Genomic DNA, 22,664 nt, shown 5'->3' on the forward strand with positions numbered 1-22,664 from the left:
GAGAGCAACTGTAGGGCACGTCAGTTTTGGCTGAGCCACCAGTACCTATGTGTCTGGTGCAGCTGTCAGTATCAGTGTTCCCCCTCGGTTTCCCAATCCACGAATAGAGTGAGTAGTCATGTGCACTTGTGTGCCACCGCGGCACCTGCCAGTTACCAGCAAAAATCCTAGCTATATAATATAATATGGAAATATACCTATCTCACAGAACTGGAAGGGACCTCAAGTTAAATCCCCTGCCTTCACAGCAGGACCAAGTACCATCCCTGACAGATTTTTTTCCCTAAATGGCCCCCTCAAAGATTGAACTCACAGCCCTGGGCTTAGTAGGTCAATGCTCAAACCGCTGAGCTATCCCTCCCCCTATTAATAAGATATAGTTAATGTTATCATATATATAGTAGCCAGTGTCTGAGAGTCTGTAACACTGAAATGCTGGCTGTTCCCTCTGGACGGCGCTGTTGCCTGAAATGCTGGCTGTTCCCTCTGGGAAGCCCGTGCTGCATGGGGCCTATGGGGTCCAAACAGCCGCTTGCACCGCTTACTCCCCTGTGGCAGCCTGGCTGAGTGGGGCAGAAGTCAGCCTAGCACCACGGCGGGAGGCGGTGACATGCGGCGTGACAGTGGCTCCAGGCCCCGCCCTCTGGCAATGAACGTCACCGCCCTGCCCCCTTTCGCCTCCCACCATGGTGTTCGGCTGACTTTTGCACCGCTCAGCTGCATGGGAGCAAGTGGCACACGTGACCGTTTGGGCTTCACACTCCCCATGCAGCATGGAGAGTGCGGAGCCCAAACGGCTGTTTGGGCTCCGCAGTCCCCCGAGAGAGGCAGGAGGTAGAGGAGACCTGAGAGAGGGAGAGGGAGACGGAGAGACACACACACACACACACACTCAGGAGAGAAGACCAACGTGGAGGAGAGACCTAAAAATCCCGTCTTATGACGGGCTATTTCACTAGTAAAAGAAGAATATACTTTAAAATAAGGGATAATTAACAAGGTGCACAATTTCAAAGGTTTGTTTAATGTGAAATCAAATACAAATAAATACTGCAAAATGTTCAGTAGCCATTTGGTATCTTATCTGTATCTGTTCCTTTGAGGCATAAAACAAAATTTGTTCATTTTCTTGACACAGAAACCAAATATTTAATTATTAGTATTGATGCATGAAGTGAAGAAATTTTTATACTTTATGCTTAAAATTAAATGTCTCTTAGCTTGACACACATGGAAAATAACTTTAGTATCTTCTATATTTGCAAAAAAAGTATATGTATAGTCCATTTTGTTATGTTTTGTGAAACATAAAATTAAACATTTTGTTTTGACACAAGAATTTACTTTTTTTTTTTTATTTAGGAGACCACTAATCACTGTTACTGGAATGAGGTCCTAAGCACTAGTCACTTGCTGCTAGTTATAAGTCACACGCTAATGTGAATAGTAAAAATAAGTAATAAAGTCATGCAGATAGCGAATGTAATTGACACAGCACTGAAAATACAAAGGGAAGAGAAACATCAAGTGGCTGATGGCTGTTACGGATATTTTAAAATGAATATTTCTGTGAAAGTGCAATAACACCCTCCAGGTTTCACATTATAATTTCTGTGTTTCCCCAACTCAAACACAGTAGGAGCTAGGATGCTCATTCTGTTTTACAAGTGCTGGCCTTAAGCAAATAGAGCACATTAACACATGGCTACGGAGTTTTCACACAGACAAACTCTTCCTTCTACAAAACAGCTAGCACCAAGTGGACATTACAGGATGGAAAATACAAAGTCAGTGGGAGTACTAAAAGCAAGAACTATACCAGATAGCAAAGATTATGTTCAGTATCTCTCCCCAAACACTGGAGCTGTCAACATCAATATGAAGTATGAGTGCAGAAATTTTCACCCTCCGAGATCACTAGACATTATCTTATTGGCTTTAAAGAAATAGTTGATTCTGATGAGGCTGCAACACTAAGCAGTTTGTAATGTTCATGTTTCCTTTGCAGAGTTTTGGCGAATCGGTGAAGGTGGCAATGTATGCGCCAAATGAACCTGTTCTTGACTATAACATGGTGATTATCTTCGTAATGGCTGTGGGCACGGTTGCAATTGGAGGCTATTGGGCAGGAAGCAGAGATGTGAAAAAGTAAGTAGAGCAAATGGAGGGCCCTGCTGGCCATGTATGGGCCAAAGAATTTGATTCTGAGAAGGCCAAGGCGTGTGGGGGTGCCTGTGAATCTGGAATGAAGTGACAGTTCTAGAAGCAATGACCTTTGGAGGTGCTGCTAAAGAACTTGCACTTCTGTGTTTTGGTACCTTAATAGACAAAGAAAAAACTTGGAGCAGGTTTTTAAAATGTTAAAGAAGAAACCAGTGGCAATATTAGCCTTCCTACCTGAGCCTCTGTGAAGGCTCCTTTAGGCTTTTATTGGTGTTTTTTTGTTCATACAAAATATGTTACATGACTCTTGTTTTCTTTCTAGTATAATTTCATTTAGGGAGGGATTTATTTATCCACTCAGTGATCATTTTAGTGCAAGAAATATAACAATATTTTAATCAAATGTTGACTAAAATGTGAATGTTTTACAGTATCTGTTGAGCAGCTTCATGTTTTAAAATATTAAATACTTGAAGACTTTGCCTTTGCTCCTTTACAGCTGGGTATAGGGGGTGCAGTAGTCAGAATGGGGGATTGAAGAGGGGCTCAGAGCAGGGGGTGGGTGTACAGCTGTCAGGGCAGGGGGTTGGGGTGAGAGGAAGCTCAAGGAAGAGTATGGGGGCTGGTTTCTTAGGGCGCTGGGGACTGCACACCCTGCCTGCTGGCTTCTCCTCAGAGCTGGCCCAGGGAGAAAGGTGTGCACCTCACTCAACACAGGGCTTGTCCTTTGACAAGGTGTGTAAGCTTCCCTGGCCCTAACAGCTTTTCCCTGGGGCTGGGGTGGGCAGAGGGAGCCATTTAGGCCGGCCCAGGAGCACTCCCCTCGCCCTGGAATGGCATGGCACACTCCAGGTGTGGCTTCTAAGGGAGGTGTCGGGAAGCCCGCAGGGACCTGGGGAGAGGGATTTAAGACAGAGGCGCCACTTACCTGGGTCGGTGGCCAGCAAAAAGTTGAGCCTTGGTCCCAGCTGGCTGCTGCCTTCCTTGTGCTGCCACCCACTCCTGCTGCTCCTGGTGGTCGCTCTGTAGTATAGCTGTCCATCCAGTCAGACCTCTCCCTTTCCATGTTATGGAAAACTATAGAATTCCAGGCACATCCTATTGTCCTGACACAACCAAACCCTGACCTTGCTTTAAGTAACGATAAGAGGAAGCTGCCTAGAAAATTTAGTGGTCCTGGCATGCTTACCAGTTAGGAGGGGTTCTTGAACAAATAGACTCACAGATAGGCACAGATCTCTAAAATAAATATATATAAGACTTCATTTTTTAAACACTGTTCATTGAGACCCATTGCTGAAATTGTAACGGTTAGTTTAGCTATCACCTGACTTGTTGAGGACTTTATCCACATTAGTACAGGCGCCCCCGACTTGGGACACGATTGGTTCCTGGGGAAGCGTCAGGGGTTTCGTACTCGAACCCTCATTTATGATAGGCGCCGTGCGGGCCGAAGACATAAGTCGGGGGCTTTCGGCCCCTTCCGCACTTACAACCATTTTTGTAAGCTCAGGGAGTCATAACTTGGGTGGTCGGAAGTCGGGCGTTTCCTGTAACGACTTATTCCATGATAGCTTTTCTGATTTCTCTTCATTAGTAGTAGTAGATTGGAACTAATACTAATGATAAAATCGAGACAGATTTTTATACATGGTACATTATCCATTAGGCGCACATGTATTCTAAGCCTTGATACTGCATAGGTAGAGCCATTGGTGGCGCTCTGTTGACTTCAGTAGGAATCCATGAAGGCACGGGTTTTGCCCTGTTCTCATCCTCTTCCTGCCATGGTCCCCTTCCTGTGCTGTGCCCCATCAAGGATTAGAGGCCTTGTCTGTTCACGGCAGGATCTGATTATCGACATGCTGCTCTCTTTCAGGCGATACATGAAGCACAAACGTGATGATGGGGCAGAAAAACATGACGACGAAACAGTTGATGTCACTCCCATCATGATCTGTATATTTGTGGTGATGTGCTGCTCTATGCTGGTCCTTCTTTATTTCTTCTATGATGACTTAGGTGCTTTTTATTGTATTTCTGTAAAAATTATTTTATGCTATACATTATCAAGTAGTGGTTGTTAACGGTTCAGATTCATGCTTGAAGGGCAGAACAAGTGGGGTTCCTCAGGGTCTGTTTTAGGACCAGTTATGTTCATTATCTTAATCAACGATTTAGATAATGGCATAGAGAGTATGATTATTAAGTTTGCAGATGATACCAAGCTGGGAGGGGTTGCAGCTGCTTTGGAGGACTGGGTCATAATTCAAAATGATCTGGACAAACTAGAGAAATGGTTTGAGGTAAAGAGGATGAAGTTTAATAAGGACAAATGTAAAGTACTCCACTTAAGAAGGAACAATCAGTTTCACACATACAGAATGGGAAGCGACTGTCTGGGAAGGAGTCCGGCAGAAAGGGATCTAATGGCATAGTGGACCACAAGCTAAATATGAGTCAGCAGTGTGACACTGTTGTGAAATAAGCAAACACGATTCTGGGGTGCATTAACAGGAGCATGGTGACAAGACACAAGAAGTCATTCTTCCACTCTACTCTGTTCTGATTAGGCCTCAGTTGGAGACTTGTGTCCAGTTCTGGGCACCACATTTCAGGAAAGATGTGGAGAAATTGGAGAAGGTCCAGAGAAGAGCAACAAGAATGATTAAAGGTCTAGAAAACATGAGCGATGAGGGAAGACTGAAAGACTTGGGCTTGTTTAGTTTAGAAAAGAGAAGACTGAGAGGGGACATACTTGAACTTGAAAACAGCTATCTAAAAGGATGCTACAAGGAGGAGGGAGGAAAAATTGTTCTCCTTGCCCTCTGAGGTCAGGACAAGAAGCAATGGGCTTAAACCGCAGCAAGGGAGGTTTAGGTTGAACATGAGGAAAAGCTGTCTAACTGTCGGGGTGGTTAAACACTGATATAAATTGCCTCCGGTGGTTGTGAAATCTTCATCAGTGGAGATATTTAAGAGCAGGTTGGATAGACATCTGTCAGGCATGATCTAATTCTAGATGGTGCTTGGCGTGAGGGAAGGGACTAGACTTGATGACCTCTCGAGGTCCCTTCCAGTCCTAGTATTCTGTGTTTCTTGTCCCCTTAAAGTGCATGCATTGTTTGAAAAGTGATTGTAAAAATGGCTACAATATCAGAAACAGGTTAGGTTCTTTCCTTTGTTTAGAATCTCATCTCCTTATTCTAGTGCCACGTATGCTTTTTACTACTTTGGATTGCTCTGACAGATTTGCACATCTCTTTGAGGGTGAACTGTATTCTCATCTAGCTTGTGAATCGATGGGATCATTCCAATTGCAGGGCCAAATTCATCTATCGGTTTCCCTTCTGTAGCCCCATTGAAGTGAATGACATTGCAACTGGTGTCAGCTGGAAAGGAAGCCATTACTCTCAAATAACTTCTAACCTGAGGAAAAATTGATCTACAGCCAGTCCCCGAGTTGCGAATGGTCGAATTACGACTTCACATTTACAACCAAAGCTCCCATGGAGCGGTTGTAAAGGCGGTCCCTGAATTACGAACGCGACGCACGCTTACGAACAGCACGGTCGCTATGTAACTCAATGGGGTCCGAGTTACGAACAGATCGAGTTACAGCTAAGTGTTTGGTCTGTAACTCGTTCGTAACTCAGGGAGAGACTGTACTCTTATTGATGTATAATAGACATGAAACCTTAATTTGCACTTCTTAGAGTAGGAATGCCTGTTAGAGATCAGTTTCTGAATTAAAATGTTTAATGGCTGGTGTAGTGTGTGTCAGCACATTTGCTATCCCATGAATGTGGTCTTCAGCTTTGAATCCATGGCATCCAATGGTCAGAAAAGATGTAGTGTATGAGCTGAAGTTATCTATATTTTAGTTAACCTTTCAGGAACAGACGCTGATTTAGATTTGTTGAATAATTTTATCTTGTAAGCAAAAAACTGGATTTTTTTTTCTCTTCTAAAGGAACCTCTGGAGTAGTTAAGCCCAAAATGTAGCCCAAAGATGTTTGCAGCAGCAGGGTTTTTTAACGTAATCTTGCATTTCCCCCTTTTTTTTGCTCCTAGGGTAAATCCTTCGCCATGGCTCACACACACAGTTCATGTCCTTTGCAGATTTCTTTGCTTCCCCACAAATGATTTTCTGAAGGGAAAGCAAGTCCCCACAGTGCTTTATTGACAAGTGCAATTAGCAGAATTTTAAAATGAGCGCAGAATTTTTAATTTTTTGATGAAGAATTCCCTCGGGAGTACTTTCCAGCGCCTCTGTGAAGAATGACTGGCTCCGCAGATATGATCTTGCGGAAAGACTAGAACTTCCTACTTCCGTAATAATCATAGAAACTGAGATGGAAGAAGAACCTCGAGGGTGTTGACACATCCTCCTCGTCAGTGCAAGGTTTCCAAAGGTTATCATGTGCCTAGGTCTGGTCTACTAGTATCTGGTCTACTAGTATGTCTACACTACAGTGCTATTTCGAATTAACTTAATTTGAAATAGTTAATTCGAATTAAGCTAATTCGAAATAATGCATCTATACACAAACTATTTCAAAATAGCATTTTGCTATTTTGAACTAGCACGTCCACACTGAGTGGACCCTGAACCAAAGTTAAGGCTGGCCAGAACCAGTGCCGGCAGGGCATCAGGTTAGGACTTAGTGTGTGGGGCTGCTGTCTGAGGCTAATTGAGATCCGTGCTTAAAGGGACCCTACCCCCACCCCGGACAGACAGTTCTCAGGGTTCCCAGCTTGCTTGTCTACCTCTATGAGGGACAGCAAAGCAGTCCTGTCTTGGAGTGCCTTGAGTGCCTGCACTCGGGACACCACAGTACTCAGCCACATGGAGCCATAGCTGCCCCTGGTGCGTTTCGTGGGGTCGTTGCCATCAGCCCAGCTGCACTTGCTGCAGGCTGCTATCTGGGGGGGGTCCATCAGGGGGCTGTCAGGATCCAGGAGGCCCTGAGGGAGAGCGTCCACCCCGGGAAGCCCTCAGAGCCTCCCCGGTCCTCCCCACCGGGGGCTCGTGCCCCATTCCTCCCTCATGTCCTTCCACTTACCTCTTCCTAGCCCCCCTTCCTGATGTCAAATAAAAAACACGTATGTTCAATAATAGAAACTGGGTTTATTGAACAAAACTGGAGGGGGGGTGGTGAACCTCTGGGGAGACTGGGAAAAGGAGATGGGAGGGGAAGAGAGAGAGGGTGGAAGAGGGGAGGGGGAAATCTGGAAGGGGAAAGCAAGGGGAAGAAGGGGGAGGGGAAGCTCAGGGCTCAGAGTTGGGGGTCTTGCCGGACCAACCTGACTTTCATGCTAACCTGCTCCTGGGTTCGCATGTGGCCTTTGGTGGCCAGGCTGGCAACTATCCTGCCATACACGGCCGCGTTCCTCCATCTAGTGCGGAGTTCATGGATGTTGGGGGCATCCCCCCAAACCTGAATAAAGTCCATGATCTCCATCCTGGACCAGGAAGGCACCCGCCTTCTCCAGCCCCTGTCAGGCTCCTGGGAGCTGGCAGACTGCTCCTGGGGAGTGGTAGAGGGCTGTCTGCCAGTGGCTTGATGGCTCATGTTTTGGGGCCACTGGGTCAGGGGCCCCGGTGGCCACTGCTGGCTCTGGGCTGGCAGGCTTGGAGCTGGCACAGGCACTGTGGCCAGGGTCTACCCCTTTAATGGCTCCGGGGCTGGGAGAGAGGAGAGTAAGCTTTCCTGGTTGTGCCCAGAGTGGCCACCCGGGCTCCCTAGGAAGGGCTGAAGGCCCCCGATTTCGAATTAAGTGTCTGCACAGTACTTCATTTGAAATAGCAATTTCAAATTTGGTGTTACTCCTTGTAGAATGAGGTTTACCAAATTTGAAATAAGGACTCCACTATTTCGGATTTATTTCTACATAGCGGTTTGCCTGTGTAGATGCTATTAAAGTTAATTCGAAATAACTACTGTTTATTTCAAATTAATTTTGTAGTGTAGACATACCCCTAGAGATTAAGTTTAAGAAGCCATGTTCAGTTAATGGCTGAAGAAGCTCTGTTTAGCTTATCAAAGAGAAGCTTATTATTTGATCACAGTCTAGAAATACCTATCAGGGGACAAGATTTCTGATAGTAGAGAGCTCTTTAATGTATCAGACAAAAGCAAAATAAGATTCAGTGTTTGGAAACTGAAGTGAAATTGATTTAGGAAAGAAATAAGGCTTGTTTTTGAAACATAGTAATTGAAATCATTTAAGTAGGGGCATGATGGATTCCTCATTACTTAATTTTTTTTTCAGTGTGGGTGTATCTTTCCAAAATACCTACTCTAGCTTAATCACGAGTCGTAGGCTTGCTGCAGAAATTCCTGGGTAAAATCTATTGCTGGTGTTGTGAGGAAGTGCTCCATGCTCTTGGTTGTGCCTGGAGATGATTCTGTAACTGAAATGTGTAATCTGAGTTCTGTTAGTCAGTTTAATGTTATTAAATCATGGAAAGCAGCATCAAATTTTATGAGTAATACATTTATTATGTAATTTAGTAAATTATTCTTAAATTATGTGATCACTTCAGAAAGGAACCTGGAAACACTGCTTGAAAGTTTGTTATGAAGTGAGTTCCAGGTAATAGCCATTGAAGGGTTTGTAGAGCAACATACCGTATTTTCCGGCGTATAAGACGACTTTTTACACTAAAAAACATCCCCCAAAAATCGGGGGTCATCTTATACGCCGGATATAGAACGTACCTGTGCTGATACTGGTCCCCAACACAGTGCTCGGGGCTGGCACCGGGCACATGGTGCGCGGGGAGCGCCGGGCGCGGGGAGCGCCGGGCCCCGGGCGCGCAAGTACGATAAATCAAATCTGATGTTATTAAATGGTGTTGCCTCGGAAGGGGGGGTAGTCTTATACGGCGAGTATAGGCCAAAACCTATGTTTTAACTGGAAAATTAGGGGGTAGTCTTATACGCCCAGTCGTCTTATACGCTGGAAAATACGGTAATTTTTATGCCCCATCTTTTTGTAAGGAATGGAGTCAGAAAATCCTGTTAGGTCAACATATTAATAAAACTGATTAACAAACCCCCGTTTAATGGTCACATATTCATCTAGTCACTGTAGATAAAGTGGTGAATGTTGGTCCATGTTTGGTGTAATCTAGTGCGATTGCTAAATATTTGCAAGATACAGCTTGTTACCTATTCACTGAACTCAATAAAATCTGTTGCATAACAGCAAATGGGCAAGTGACAGGATGAGTTAGGTGGAATTGAACAGTCTTTGAGAAGTAAGAAACTGAGTAGCAATATTTTAGAATCCCCTGAAGAATTCAACTGTTTAGCTACAAAACTGTAAACAGCCTCTACCCTGCCTCCCCACGTCAGCTGCTGTTTCCTTGCATGAAAAGCAACATTTTATTTACCTGAATAATCCCACTAGATAGCAGTGGTGGCTGTTAATACCCTTTTAAAAATGGGTTTGTGTTCTCCAGTTTGGGGCTCTGTGGAGCCATGTGGTTGAGACATGAGTGACCCTCACTGATTCATGTTGTTCTTTCAGTCTATGTTATTATAGGGATTTTCTGCCTGGCTGCCTCCATTGGTCTCTACAGTTGTCTGTCTCCCTTTGTAAGAAGATTCCCATTGGGGAAATGCAGGTATTTGACTATTTGCATACATTTTTAAGGCAAAAATGTGTTTCATGAAGTCTTAGATTGTGTGATCCTTCCCTTTAGCGTTAAATCAGAGTTAGACTTGGATTGTTGCTGTATAATTAAAAATGCTAAACTGAAAAGGGGTAGTTATGCGAAGAAGCTGGAGAAGGTCTGAGTGGTTGTTTTCCGTTATGCTTGTGTGTTGTGAAAAGAGTTACCTAACGTGCTTTTGATAGTCCCTTTGTCTGTTAATGTTTACACACTGTGTGTTCCACTTTCAGGATCCCTGACAACAACTTGCCATATTTTCACAAGCGTCCGCAGGTTCGGATGTTGCTTCTGGCTGTGTTTTGTATCTCCGTTAGTGTGGTCTGGGGAGTCTTCAGAAATGAAGATCAGTAAGTAAAGGCTTTACCTGCCACACTGCAACACTGACTACATTGTGTCACCCAAAAGACCAAGTTAACAGCCCCCTCAGAAGCCTGTGTGGAGGGAGGGAGGAGGGGCTACACAATGTAAGCAGCTAGAAATTGTCAACCGCCCCTTCCAGGGACTGAGCACTTTATCTCTGCACTGCACTCTGAGCTCACTGACCCATGGTCCATAAAGCTGTACCTGCCACTAAGCCCAGGTTTTCATAGGCACTGCATCTTTTGGTGCCATTGGGGTCCCAAATAGACTTACATTTTGCAGGGCCTAAGCCTTCCAGAATGGGAATGGAAATAGGTGATATGTTCCTCTGCTGGGTGGAATTTCCCCCTCCAGTCTCTGTGCTGGACAGGGATATAGGACTGGTCCATGATCTGGCTATGTGGCTCCTGGCGGTTGTTAGGAATGGATCATCTGGGCTCTTTATGAAAGCATTACTCATTTGGTATAGATCGCTCAACTACTCATTCTCCTTCGAGTTCCTGTCTATATGCAAGTTCTGTTAACTGTACCCAGGTGCCTCATGCACTCAAATTCAGAGCCTTTTGGCCAGCAGGATCTGTACATTAGGGTCTACCGTTGGACTGGGACCCCGCAGGTCCCACAGGACCTGCTTCCAGAGTAGTGGGAGTGAGTAAAATGAACTATTTTGTGGGCAGGATTGGGTGGGCAAAAAATAATTTCTCTGGCTTTGTGGTATCTAAGGGTTTTGCATGTGGGAACAGCATAAAAGGCAAAAAGCGGTGCAGGAGTGGGTATTGCAGGGCCTTCAGAGCCTAAGAGCATGAATGTGGACTCTCTACCCCAAAGTCCTGGCTCTGGCCACTCCGGCTTTAGCTCTGAAGACAAGGAGACCGTCAACAAACAAGCCTCAGGGTGTGAGATCCCAAGAGGAAGATCTGTACCTATGCTTCCTCAAAGCACAAGTCCATCCCTTGGCTACAAATGGCTTCTGAGGTTTTATGGCACTATGTAATTCCCATCAAACTCAGTTCTACACCAGTAGTGACATGCCAGGATCGTCTAGAACAGATCTAAGGCTCCCTACTCCCCTAGAAGCTTGGCCATAGTCACCTCTTCTGCTCTGCTGGCAAAGTATGCTTCAACCCCACAGCGCTTAGTACTGCATGGCAGGACATCACGTCTGTCTCTGGTAGCCATGCCAACACTGACAGGGAAGACTCGGCTCTGCGTGACATGGCCATGCTACCTGCACTCCTCATCACCATTAGGGTATCCTACAGCTTGAGCCTCTTCTCCCCTGTGCTCGGCGTAGATGTAGCTGTCTCTGCCAAACCCTCCTGCCGTGCAGTGTGGAGTAGTTCTTTGGCCAGTGGCGTAGATGCTGAGGCTGACACCAGCCATGGAACTGGACTGTGCTTTTTCTTCAGCAGTTGCGGGCATGGAAGATACCAACAGCCAACATCTGTTCACCCGGGACTCTCCCCAGGCCTTGCCCTGATAGACGTTTGAGGCACTTTTTCTGAGGGAGGCATGGGACCCCTCAGAGCCACAAGCCAGAGTTTCCAGCCCCTTGGCCACCAAGCCCATGTCCCGCAATACCAAGTACCGCCAAGCTAGTGGGACAGACTGTACCGCTTCAAGGCTGCTTCCTCAACTGCCCCAGCCATACAGACCACCCAGCAACCTCCCCAATTCTCCCTTGGGTGAAGGAGGAGGATGCAGTGGAGATGGGAGGAGAGCCAGTGGCCCTTTTGTGGTCCTGTTTTTAATTTCCCATGCTGTCCTAAAGATGAAGGATTTTAAAGGATTCCTGAAGTTTTCAAGAGGATGAAACTGGAGGACATTCTGCAGGCTACATCAACAGGGAGGATAGGAGGTAACCTTATTGACTGAAGGACTATCATGGACCTGGCCAGAGTTCTGTAGCAAACACTGGCCACAGTGGCCCCTTCCTCTTGCATGTCAGACAGAAATTAGCTAGTGGCTCCCAATGGTGTGGAATTTTTATACCTACCCGGGACTCATCTTCCTTGTAGTTATGGCAGCCAGCAAAAAAACCAGATAGTCCAGGTCCATGTCAAGAGAACAAGAGCCAAAGAAATCAGATTTATTTGACCAAAAGGCCATATGGCTTAAAAAGAGGTATAGACCAACTCCACTGACTCCAAACATGTAGATCTCCTCCCTTTGAAAATCATTTAACCCAATTCAGATATGTATGGTCTCACATCACCAAAGATTGGTGGGCTATAGAGATAGTAACATCTGGATATACCTTCCAGTTATTTTCAGTGCCTAATTCCTTTCCCCCAACCCCTTTTTAGGAACCCTTCTTACAAGGACCTCTACATCAGAAAGCCCTCTTTGCTGTGTTCTCTCATAGCGATCAAGGAAGTCCCTCTTCAGTATGGAGGAAAGGGTTCTACAGAAAATATGTCCTTATCCCAAAGGAAAAGGGAGATTGTCAACCCATTGTGGACCTGAGGAAACTCAACACCTTCATATGCAATTGGTAGTTCAGGATTGATACTCTCACATTAGTAATTCCTGCTCTGGAGTCAGGCGATCACTTCAACTGTCTTGCCCTTCAAAATACTTCCACACTCCTGTAAAAGCATGTCATTTGTAAGGGAGGTGAAATTTGGGGTATGCAAGACAAATCTGATTCCTGAAAATAGTCTGGAAAGGTTGAGAGGCACTGAGTTAAAGCACTGCAAACCTCTCTGGTGCGTCTGCACAGCAGCTAGACACCTGCAGATGCCTGTGCTAGCCAACTCAGGATCATCAGGGATGGGCTGCAGGTCTGTTTCATTGCTATGTAGACTTCTGGGCATGGGGAATCTGTACAGCAAGGAAAGACCTTCATGGCCTGAGCCTCATGAGCCCAAGTTGGCTGACACAAGCCTGCTGCAGGTTTTTCTTTGCTGTGTAGACATCTCTTCAGTGGGCACTCTTAAATCAATTTCAACCTGACAGGTAGCCATTTCCCTTAAGTCTGTTCCTCAGGCACTTGAAGTGGTGTAAGCCAGATTGACATGCAAGAATGTCCCCACAGAGGTTTGTGCTGGTTTTAACTAACTCCATTTAAAATCACATTTTTAGTTGTTCTGGTTTATAACCTGTACTAGAGAGGGGATCCAAGAGAGGCTTCTTTAATCTGTTCTGGCTGTAGAAACTCGAAGCAAGAAGAGACTAATCAGCGTATGTTTGCTGATAGCAGTGATGCCGTCTGCCATTTCTATGGGGACACACAGCTGGCTTTTTTCCCCCAGTGTAAAATTCTTCTTGGCTACCTTGAAAATTGGAACATTAACTGAACTGATTTGATCAGATATAATGAAAATATTTGGCTCTCTGTAACAATGTAAGCCTTTACAACGTGCAGAGCAGCCAAGATAAGGCACAGTGTAACTTACCTCAATATAGTTTGCAGTAGATAACAGTTCACATTCTTTTTAATAGTGGCAAACTTTTGAGCAGCTTGTTTTAAATTTTCTCAGTTAGGACATACAGCAGAACCTCATAAACTGTAACTCAGCTAATTGACAGGCCACAAAATACCCTGTGGTCTCTGCCTACTTCTCAGCAAATAGGGGGATGTTGTGGTGTCTCATGTTTCTAAGAATTCAGTACTGAAGCACATTTACTGGTAAGAAATAAATAAAGCTGAATATTATCTGCCAAAATAAATTAACAAAGTACCTTTTATTACACAATGGCCTTTTTATTCTTACGGTTGTTAACTTCCTTGCTAATAGGTCTGCAGGTAAATTTGCAAAATTAAATTTCGATTAAATCTACACAGAAATTTAAAAGTTATTTTCTAGGCTGTATCAAATAGAAGTACATGAAATACCCCAGCTTGACATCAGAAATCCATTTTATATACACACTATGATGTAATAGCTGACTATATAAATTATACTTCAATAGCACTGCAACCACGAATACCTTTCACAAAGACACTAACTTAAGTTACTGAAATATGCGCTCTGATCTTTTAACAGTCATTCTTAGTTTGTGTCTAAGGACTAAAATTATCCTTATTGTCATAACAGGTGAGGCACTAGCTATTACATTTTATATCCATCTCTGGTTTCTAAGTTTATTATACAGGTTAATTCAAAAGAGAGAGAAAGTCAGCACAAATAACGTGTCTATTTAGTGCCTCCTTTGCCCAAATGGGTGGTGAGTGACTATTCCTAACCTGGTTGAGAGAGCCTGTTTGGATTAGCTGTTCTTGTGCCTGCTGCAGAAAAGTAACATTCTTGTCTCTCTAGATGGGCATGGGTTCTGCAAGATGCTCTGGGAATTGCCTTCTGCCTTTACATGTTGAAAACAATCCGACTCCCTACATTCAAGGTACAGAAACTGCGCACGTGTCAAAATAACCTGCTCAGACATGGGATTAAAAAAGGGCAGGTTTTGATTTCACATGTTTATATGGAAACACATTTCTGATTTTAACTGGTGTTGTGTGAGGATTGATTGGGAGGAAATTTAAATAGCATATAATGTGGACAAAGATATTTCAGAAATCAAATGGCTTGCACAAGGTTGGTAACTTCTCATCCAGTAGAGAGCTGGCTGCTTACCAAAAATAGTCCCTATCTGAAATCACCAACTACTGTCATATACATGTTACTCCTGGCTGACTTTTGTGCATATGTGGAATTTATTTTCCCCGCAGATTACTTTGCTTTCCTGCAGAAAAATGATTTTCTGATGGTGAGGCAAAGGGAAGCCAACAGAGTGGTGACCAACCTCCCAGCAGTATGTTTGAGTGCTGGGGTAGCGAGCAGAGAGGTAGATTGCTGTAGGGGAGGAGATGGGTCTGGGGAACACCCAGCTAGTCGCTTCTATCTGTGCCAGGCTCAGCTACTAGTCCCAACTGGATTGAGGAGGATTGGACTTATTGTCCCGCAGAGCACCTGGGCTGTCAGACCCCACCCCACATTTCTCCCCCAGCTTTAGAAATTTTGCAAACTCCCCCTGCATGCTTCCTCCACCCATCGTGCCTCAGCTGCAGGAAGAGGGATGGCTGTACAGGGAGCTGCTTCCCCCATCCATCCAACCCCCGTGCATCCAGACCACCTCATACCCAAACCTTCCTGCCAAGCCTCCCCTAGACCTCCTCAAGGAGCTTCTCCCCACACTTGGAATCCAGCAGCTCCTATGGAGAGGGGGGATCCAGGTGAAGGTGATGGGAGCTCAGAGAGGGAAGAATGAGTGTGGCTAGAGCTCTTCAGGGAGCTCTGGGTGTGAGGGGGCTCAATGAGAGGTTGGGGGAGTAAGGCTTAGTGGGGTGGGGATCCAGAGTCTTATTACTGCTGCACCCAGAACCTCCCAATGAGCCTCTGGACATCCAGATCCCCTCACTGGGCTATCCACACCCAGCTCCCCCCACACTAGCCTCTCCACACTTGGATCCTGCTTTGCTGAGCCTGCCTGCCCGCACTGCTGCTCCTGCCATGGAGGGGCAGGGCTCCGAGGTGTTTTGGGGGCAGGCCTGGTCCTTGTGCTCTGTTAGGGTTGGGTGCAGCCCCACTGCTGAGTCAGTATCTGGGGGAGCTGACCAGTGATCTTCAAGCTCTGTGCAGCCAGTGACACCTTCTCCCCAATGCTGTGCTGGCGCCCCCATTTATTTAACAAATAACAGTGCAGAATTTTAAAATGTATGCAGAATGGCTAGTATTTTGGTGCAGAACGCCCTCAGGAGTAATTAAATGTAAGAGAAAGGAGAGTCCATGAGGGAACAGGGCAAAGGGGAAGAACAAAATGCATTTGTGGCCTCTCCACCAATGATCAGGGTTCCCACTTGGGGCTCTTCCACAGCTTTCCAAGTCATGGACACAGAAAGGTGCTTGTAGGGCCAGAGTATTTCTATTGGAACTTGACCTGCCAAGCACAGAAGCAGAGTTAGGTTTGTACCTGTTGAGGCTGCTGGGTTATCTATCCAGACGGATGTCTGATGAGGATGGCCCCAGCATTGTGTGTTAGGTCTCAGACTGGTGCTCTTAGAAGAGCATCTGAAGGAGAACAGAAAAGCGACTCCATCGGTTCACAGTGCAGCCCCGCCTAAATGTTCTTCCCTTGGGGGGCCCCCCCATATCTGTAAGTTTCTGTAAAATTAGTTATTGGAGCTTTCAGTTCTCTGTGATGCTGATTCCCTCTGTATTGCACTTTTGTATCTTGGCAACATTCTCATTCTTTGGGCTACATAAACACGCAATGGGGGTGGGATATGCTTTGTTTTTTATGGGTCCCACACCTCTGAATTGGGAACTCTCTCAGCTCTTGACTTTCCTCTGCCTCACATGGAATGTTTGTGTGCCCCAACTGTTCATTTTGGGTCAGATTGGTCTCTCCATCTCATACTGCAAGCGAGCGCCATAGAAGAATTTCTCAATGAGCAACTTGATTTTGGTCCATGCTGGGTCTTTGACAGTTGTTTTGCATGGTCACAATAATGAGATACCTGCTGCTGCTGTCTAGAAGAATCCATCCTCCAGAGCTTCCCACAATTCCTAACGAATCAAAATATTTCATGGCAGGAATGCTATAGGGAGGAAGTATAGTGTTCTGGCTAAACAAAAGGATAACAGACATTGTGTGCAGAGACACATCTTTCCTTGTAACATATCTGTGCAGAGTTGAATTCAGGGAACTATGTGGATATATTGGATGGTTCTTGGAAATGAAATACTCTGGAACCAGCTGTGAATTTATTTCCAATAGCTAGCACAAAGAACATAAAATATTCGTTAAAGTTCTTATCTTTCTCCCAGGGTTGCACCTTGCTCCTGACGGTTCTTTTTGTGTATGATGTGTTCTTTGTTTTCATCACACCTTATATAACAAAGGTATGTACAGTGTGTCTGTACTGTCTGCTGTTTAGAATAGACTGTAATGCAACAGGATATTTTTGTGTGTCCTTAAATTATCCCAACATGCTGACTTACAGTTTGCCCTCTTTTCTTTAGTCAGGTCAGAGTATAATGGTGGAGGTGGCTACGGGCCCGACTGACTCTGCCACTCATGAAAAGGTACTTGTCTGCGTTTTGAAAATATGAGACTAACTCCCAGCTATTAACCTCTGAGGCTTTCAACTTCTGAAAGGGTCAGACCACAAAGAGCTGCTGAAATGGCCTAGTGCTTTTAGGGCTGGTCGTTTCAAAAGCATTTGGAGTGGAATTACAAAGCACTGAATTGCTCCATGGGAATCCACAGCAGTCTCAGAAGCATAATTTTAAGTAGCTTCGTACAGTAGGTCCAATCTTACCACATCTTGAATTGTAAGATTTCAGTGCAGGGACATTTTTGTACCGTGTTTGCAAGAACTGTATAAACATAATACTTCCTATGTTTAATAAATGAGTTAGTTTTAAATGTAAAACATGTTTTGTTAAGAAAAGTAAACTCTTATATCCAGCACATTTGAGGTAGTTTTCTGTAACTAGTTAAACATATTTAAAATACTTGGGGATTTTCTGATTATTAATTGAATTCCAATTTTACAACAAATGGGGCTTGACATGCATTCCAAGTTTAAAAAACAATCATCTACAGGTTGAACCTCTCTAGTTTGGCACACTTTGGTCCAGCATGATTTTAGTTATCATGAGTATGGCCAAGTTTCCCATGGTCCCGTAAAGTTTTTTACAGCCACCAGTCCTGGCTCTCTGTATTCTGTCCTGTTATTTAGCTCTAATTTGCCCCTAAATGTCTTCTAAGAGCCTAGTAAGCAGTGGAAGTGTTGGTGATGCTGCTAAACAATACCGTGGTTCGGCAAATTCTCTGGTTTGGCAACAGTCAGGTCCTGAGGGTGCCGAACTAGAGAGGTTCAGTCTGTAATAAATAAGTGCATTAGTCACCATTTTCTAGCATAATAATAAATGTAAAATTCAAGAATCTGAAGAGATATATGTTAAGCAATTTAATTCTTACCATGTATGTATACATATTTATTTATCCTCCTGGTTAGCAAAAAAACCCAAGCAAATTATATGAACCATTGTGAACCAGCTTTACTTTAGGAAAATAATTACAAAATACAAATAGGATTAAAATCAGTGAATTAAAGCAAGATTGTCTGCTTGCTCACTTAAAAACTGGTGATTTTAGTCAATCCACTCTGTTTGAGGGAGCTCAGTAAAATGAAAAATACTGCTTAGATAATACTTTTCAGTATAATACATGTGTAGGTATCATCTGTTTAAAGTCTGCATGTCCAGCATGACAAGAGGGCCGTGTATTTTCTACTGCTGGAAGATGGGTGAAACCTTTCTACTTCATGAAACATGTTTTCTCTCCTTTCCAAGCTCCCCATGGTCCTGAAGGTTCCAAGACTGAACTCCTCACCGTTGGCTCTTTGTGATAGGCCTTTTTCCCTGCTAGGATTTGGAGACATCTTAGTTCCAGGTATTTCTGAAATTGTTTGCCTAAGCAATATGGTGCAGAAAGAAAAGTTATTATGGAACGTGACCCCTCTCCTTAAATTCTATTCCAAGTGGTACTCGTAACCTGACCCTCCCTAAGCTAATGTATTCATAAACATACATGTTTTCCCTTTGGCTCTGCTCCGCTTGCTTTTCTTAACAGACAGGTTAAATGAGAAGAACTTACATTAATTTGGTGTTAGTATGACATTTGTGCATGAAGGAAAGTCAAGAAATTTAAAGGGATGCAGGTGATGGTCGGTTTGTGTCCTAAATCATGAATGTTGATATTCTTAAATTTTGTACACTATCTAATGAAACTTGATAGCTAATCTTTTAATTGTGTTAACTTTTAGCCTCAATGAGGTCTTGTTTCACTATATCCACAGGATAATTGAGTTCTGTGTACTTTTTCAAAATCCTCTTTGAAATTTAAATGTGTTGCCTTTCAGTTTCATTGGTCTGAAACTTCTGCTGGTTTTAATTCAAAATTATTAGGGAGGGTTCTCCCCTTTCACCAAAATTGATTCACTCATTTTTGAATCATGTATACATGTTTTAAGTTTACTACTTTCCTTTTTTCTCCTAGGCTTGCTGGTAGCCTACTGCCATCGGTTTGATATTCAGGTGCAATCCTCCCGAATCTATTTTGTAGCCTGCACTATAGGTATGTATGAAGCTGTTATTTCTGCACAGCCGCTGGTGCAGTCGATCCCTGCACAAGCAAAGCCAGAGCTCTCTATCACCCAGCTTGCTTTCTGCTCTGATCTCACTTTCAACAGTTGGGAGTGAAGCAATTTAAAACAAATAAATCAAAAGCAATATACATAACACAGGGTTGAGCTGCTTTGTCTGTCCAAACTAGAAAGTTAGCTCTTGGTTATGCTTTATACCCTCATCAGAAGCCTTTGGTTGAATTACAGTGGCTTTATGTATGTTTGGGATACTCTTATTCTTTCTTATCGTTGTAGTGTGCATGTTAGTGAACCTTTTAGATTACATGCATTACATGAGAGAATTCAAGCCGAGCATTTTCCTTTTGACTTCAGACTTACACCGTGCCCCTGCAAAAAATCTAATTGATTCTATAAAATTAAATGAAATTGTGGAGATACTGCTAGCTCTCTTTTAAAAGTCCAGTTTGTGACACCACTGAGGGCAGGTCTACACTAGAAGCATTGTGTTGGAGTTGCACATCTGGTAAAGGCACGCTATGCCAGGAGAGGGCAGAGTGCCTCAAAAATGATTGATTGGCTGCTTCTGTGTAGGCAGGCCTGGAGACCCATTTTCACTGGGTCCTGAAGCAGGATGTAGTAGGGTTGCAAGACCTCCAGCAGGGGGCCACAAAAGGCCTGGCATACCCCCATCTTAAACACACGCCTAGGTATTTGTTTAATGATGTTCCAGTGATGCCTTGGAACCTGTGTGAAAAGCCAAGTGCTTCCAGATCACAAGACATGCTAGTTATAATGGGCAGACATCATTTATTTGTTTTTATTAAAATACTGTGTGGTTTAAATACAAGGGCGTTTGTGATTATTTTTTTAAAATTCAAGTGATTTAATAAAATGTTTCATTAATTTATTCTGTCTTTATAAAATTGATCTAGATACTGAGTTAATTATTCCATAAATACTGAACAGTTGGGTCAGTCTTGTTTTTGTCTTGTTTCACTGAAAGACAGCGTCTCGTAGTCCAGCAAATGATCTTTCCTTGTTAAGCAAAGGATAATCCTGAACGACCACTGGACACAGAATGGTGGTATTTAGGGAAGCCTGAATAGCGCTATAAAACGAGCTTCATACTACTAACGCAGGGCCCAGAAGCTGTCAGCACATGGCCCCTCAGGGCAATCCGCTGGTGGGCCACGAGACCTTTTGTTTACGTTAACTGTCCACAAGGACAACACGGCCCCCACGCAGCTCCCAGTGGCTGCAATGCGCCATTCCCAGCCAATGGGAGCTGCGGGAAGTGGCGTGAGCTTCAGGGACATATTGGCCACCACTTCCCACAGCTCCCATTGCCTGGGAACGGTGAACCGCACCCGCTGGCAGTTGCAGAGGCCATGTCTGTTGGATGATTAATGTAAACAAAATGTCTGGCAGTCCACCAGTGGGCTACCCTGAGGTGCCATGCACCAGAGGCTGCCAACCCCTATACTAGCTGAATCGTTAGAATGTTTCTTCTAGTTAACTGTGCTGCCATTTTTTATCAGAACTGTATCTGAATAATTTTCTTTTGTTATTGTTCTTTCCTTTTAGCATATGGCATTGGCCTTCTGGTGACCTTTGTAGCCTTGGCGTTGATGCAGAAGGGCCAGCCAGCTCTGCTCTACTTGGTGCCCTGTACGCTGCTCACTAGTTTTACTGTGGCTCTTTGGCGAAAGGAGCTTACAATGTTCTGGACGGGCAGCGGCTTTGCGGTGAATACCAGTTTGATATGAGTGTCTTCAAGAAATACTAATATTATAAAACCTAAATAGAATTAAAGTTGAGTAAAATATTGTAGTACTATCCAACTAAACAAAGAACTTGGTGTTTTGCATTTATTTAATGTTCATGTTTTGGTTCTAAAGAGTCTTTTAAAGACTTTTAGTAATTGTATAATATGAATCTCAGAATTTTCTGCTTTAATTGTTTGTAGCCACTAAAACTGACCAGTCCCTATCTCTGCACACTGATCCTGTTGTCTAAATCTTGGTAGTTAACTTAGCTTTATTGTACATTTTATTCATTGTAACTTCTATGAGTGTGAAGAATTTAACAAAAGGAGGTAGGGAATTAATTTAGAATCTTGAACTGTCACCTTTAGGCTGATCTGTTAAATTCTTTGTTGCAAGTTAAATGCATCCATTATGAATGGAGTAGGTACCTCATAGTAAGGGATAATTCATTGAATAGGTATTTAATATAAGGGTAAAGATGCAGCAAACTAATACCTGATTCTGCATAAAGAGATTTGGTTTTTCACAGGATGCCTCACAAGCTTCTTTCAGGACACCAGAAATATCTTGGGTTTTCCCTTAAGTCAAAATATTTGTGGATTTGTTTGTTTTAGAGCTACTATTCTTTCTTATTCAAAATGTATTGGCATTATAAAATGTAATTTATTGTGTGTTCATCAGGAAACCCTGTCCAGAGAATGAGAGTTTAGTGTTCAGAGTGTCAAAAAAAGTCCAGTATCAAAGCAGTTCTTTTGTTCAGAGTGAATGTTAGTCAATTGATCAGTGTTTCGTGATCTATTCAGGCCTTGTCTGTACTAGAGAGGGTTGGCCGACATAACTGTATCACTGTAACTCTACTGGCAAACCCACCCAGTGGAAACGTAGCTTATACTGACGGGAGTTCTTTTGCTGGAATAGCTTATACCAGTTCCCTGGCTAAAATGAGTTTTCTGTATAATGTGTCTACACTAAGGCTTTTCCCAGCATAGTGAGCATTTGTCAGCTAAAGTTGTGATTTTTTTTTTTTTTTTCATCTACCCAGTTGACACAGTTATACTGGCAACATTTTGAAGTGTATACCCAAGCCTCACTCAAAACATTATTATTATTTTTAAAAGATAGCCACCTTATTCTGTAGGCAGTTCAAGGCATGAAAATGGGAAGAAAGTGAGTAATCATAAAGATACACTGTGGAATGAAAAGAACCTCTTCAGTTGATCCTGCTGATACCCAGTTTGTATCTTGGATCTGTACCCCATTGATGGCCAAATTGTTCATAGCTGAGGGCCACATTGGAAACTTGTTGAGAGCAAAACTGCTGCTGATTTGTCTAAAAGAATGCAGTCACTAACATCCTCAGAAGATCAGTTGAACCTGCATGTTCAGCTAAAGATGGTTTGCTACTCTCCAAATCCTCTACTTCAGATGTGGGAAACCTTTTTAGGGTTGGGGCCCCTGATGCACAGAAAATTCACTTGGGGGCCTCACACAAGTGAGAAACAAACAAAGAAACAAACCTCACTCATGTGGCCCCTGAGAGGCAGAAAGACCCTCCCCACATTTCCCTCACACACCAGAGCCTGGGGGGGCCCAG

At 43.8% G+C, this 22,664-nt stretch overlaps 1 protein-coding gene across 2 annotated transcripts in view; it reads left to right on the forward strand.

Moving 5' to 3' along the window:
- SPPL2B (signal peptide peptidase like 2B) overlaps window positions 1–22,664 on the forward strand; it is a 45,606-nt gene that overhangs the window by 17,211 nt on the left and 5,731 nt on the right. The window contains exons 5-14 of one of the 2 annotated variants that reach the window (XM_075903153.1): window positions 2,009–2,148; window positions 4,043–4,185; window positions 9,703–9,799; window positions 10,078–10,194; window positions 14,470–14,551; window positions 16,978–17,052; window positions 17,173–17,235; window positions 18,511–18,610; window positions 19,217–19,294; window positions 20,889–21,049. In XM_075903153.1, the coding sequence (XP_075759268.1) occupies window positions 2,009–2,148; window positions 4,043–4,185; window positions 9,703–9,799; window positions 10,078–10,194; window positions 14,470–14,551; window positions 16,978–17,052; window positions 17,173–17,235; window positions 18,511–18,610; window positions 19,217–19,294; window positions 20,889–21,049 (1,056 nt within the window). Of the gene's footprint in view, window positions 1–2,008; window positions 2,149–4,042; window positions 4,186–9,702; window positions 9,800–10,077; window positions 10,195–14,469; window positions 14,552–16,977; window positions 17,053–17,172; window positions 17,236–18,510; window positions 18,611–19,216; window positions 19,295–20,888; window positions 21,117–22,664 lie in introns of both variants that reach the window. The other variant, XM_075903154.1, reaches the window with a different exon arrangement.

Source organism: Pelodiscus sinensis, chromosome 19 (genome assembly GCF_049634645.1).
Source record: "Pelodiscus sinensis isolate JC-2024 chromosome 19, ASM4963464v1, whole genome shotgun sequence".
In the NCBI taxonomy this organism is placed as follows: domain Eukaryota; kingdom Metazoa; phylum Chordata; order Testudines; family Trionychidae; genus Pelodiscus; species Pelodiscus sinensis.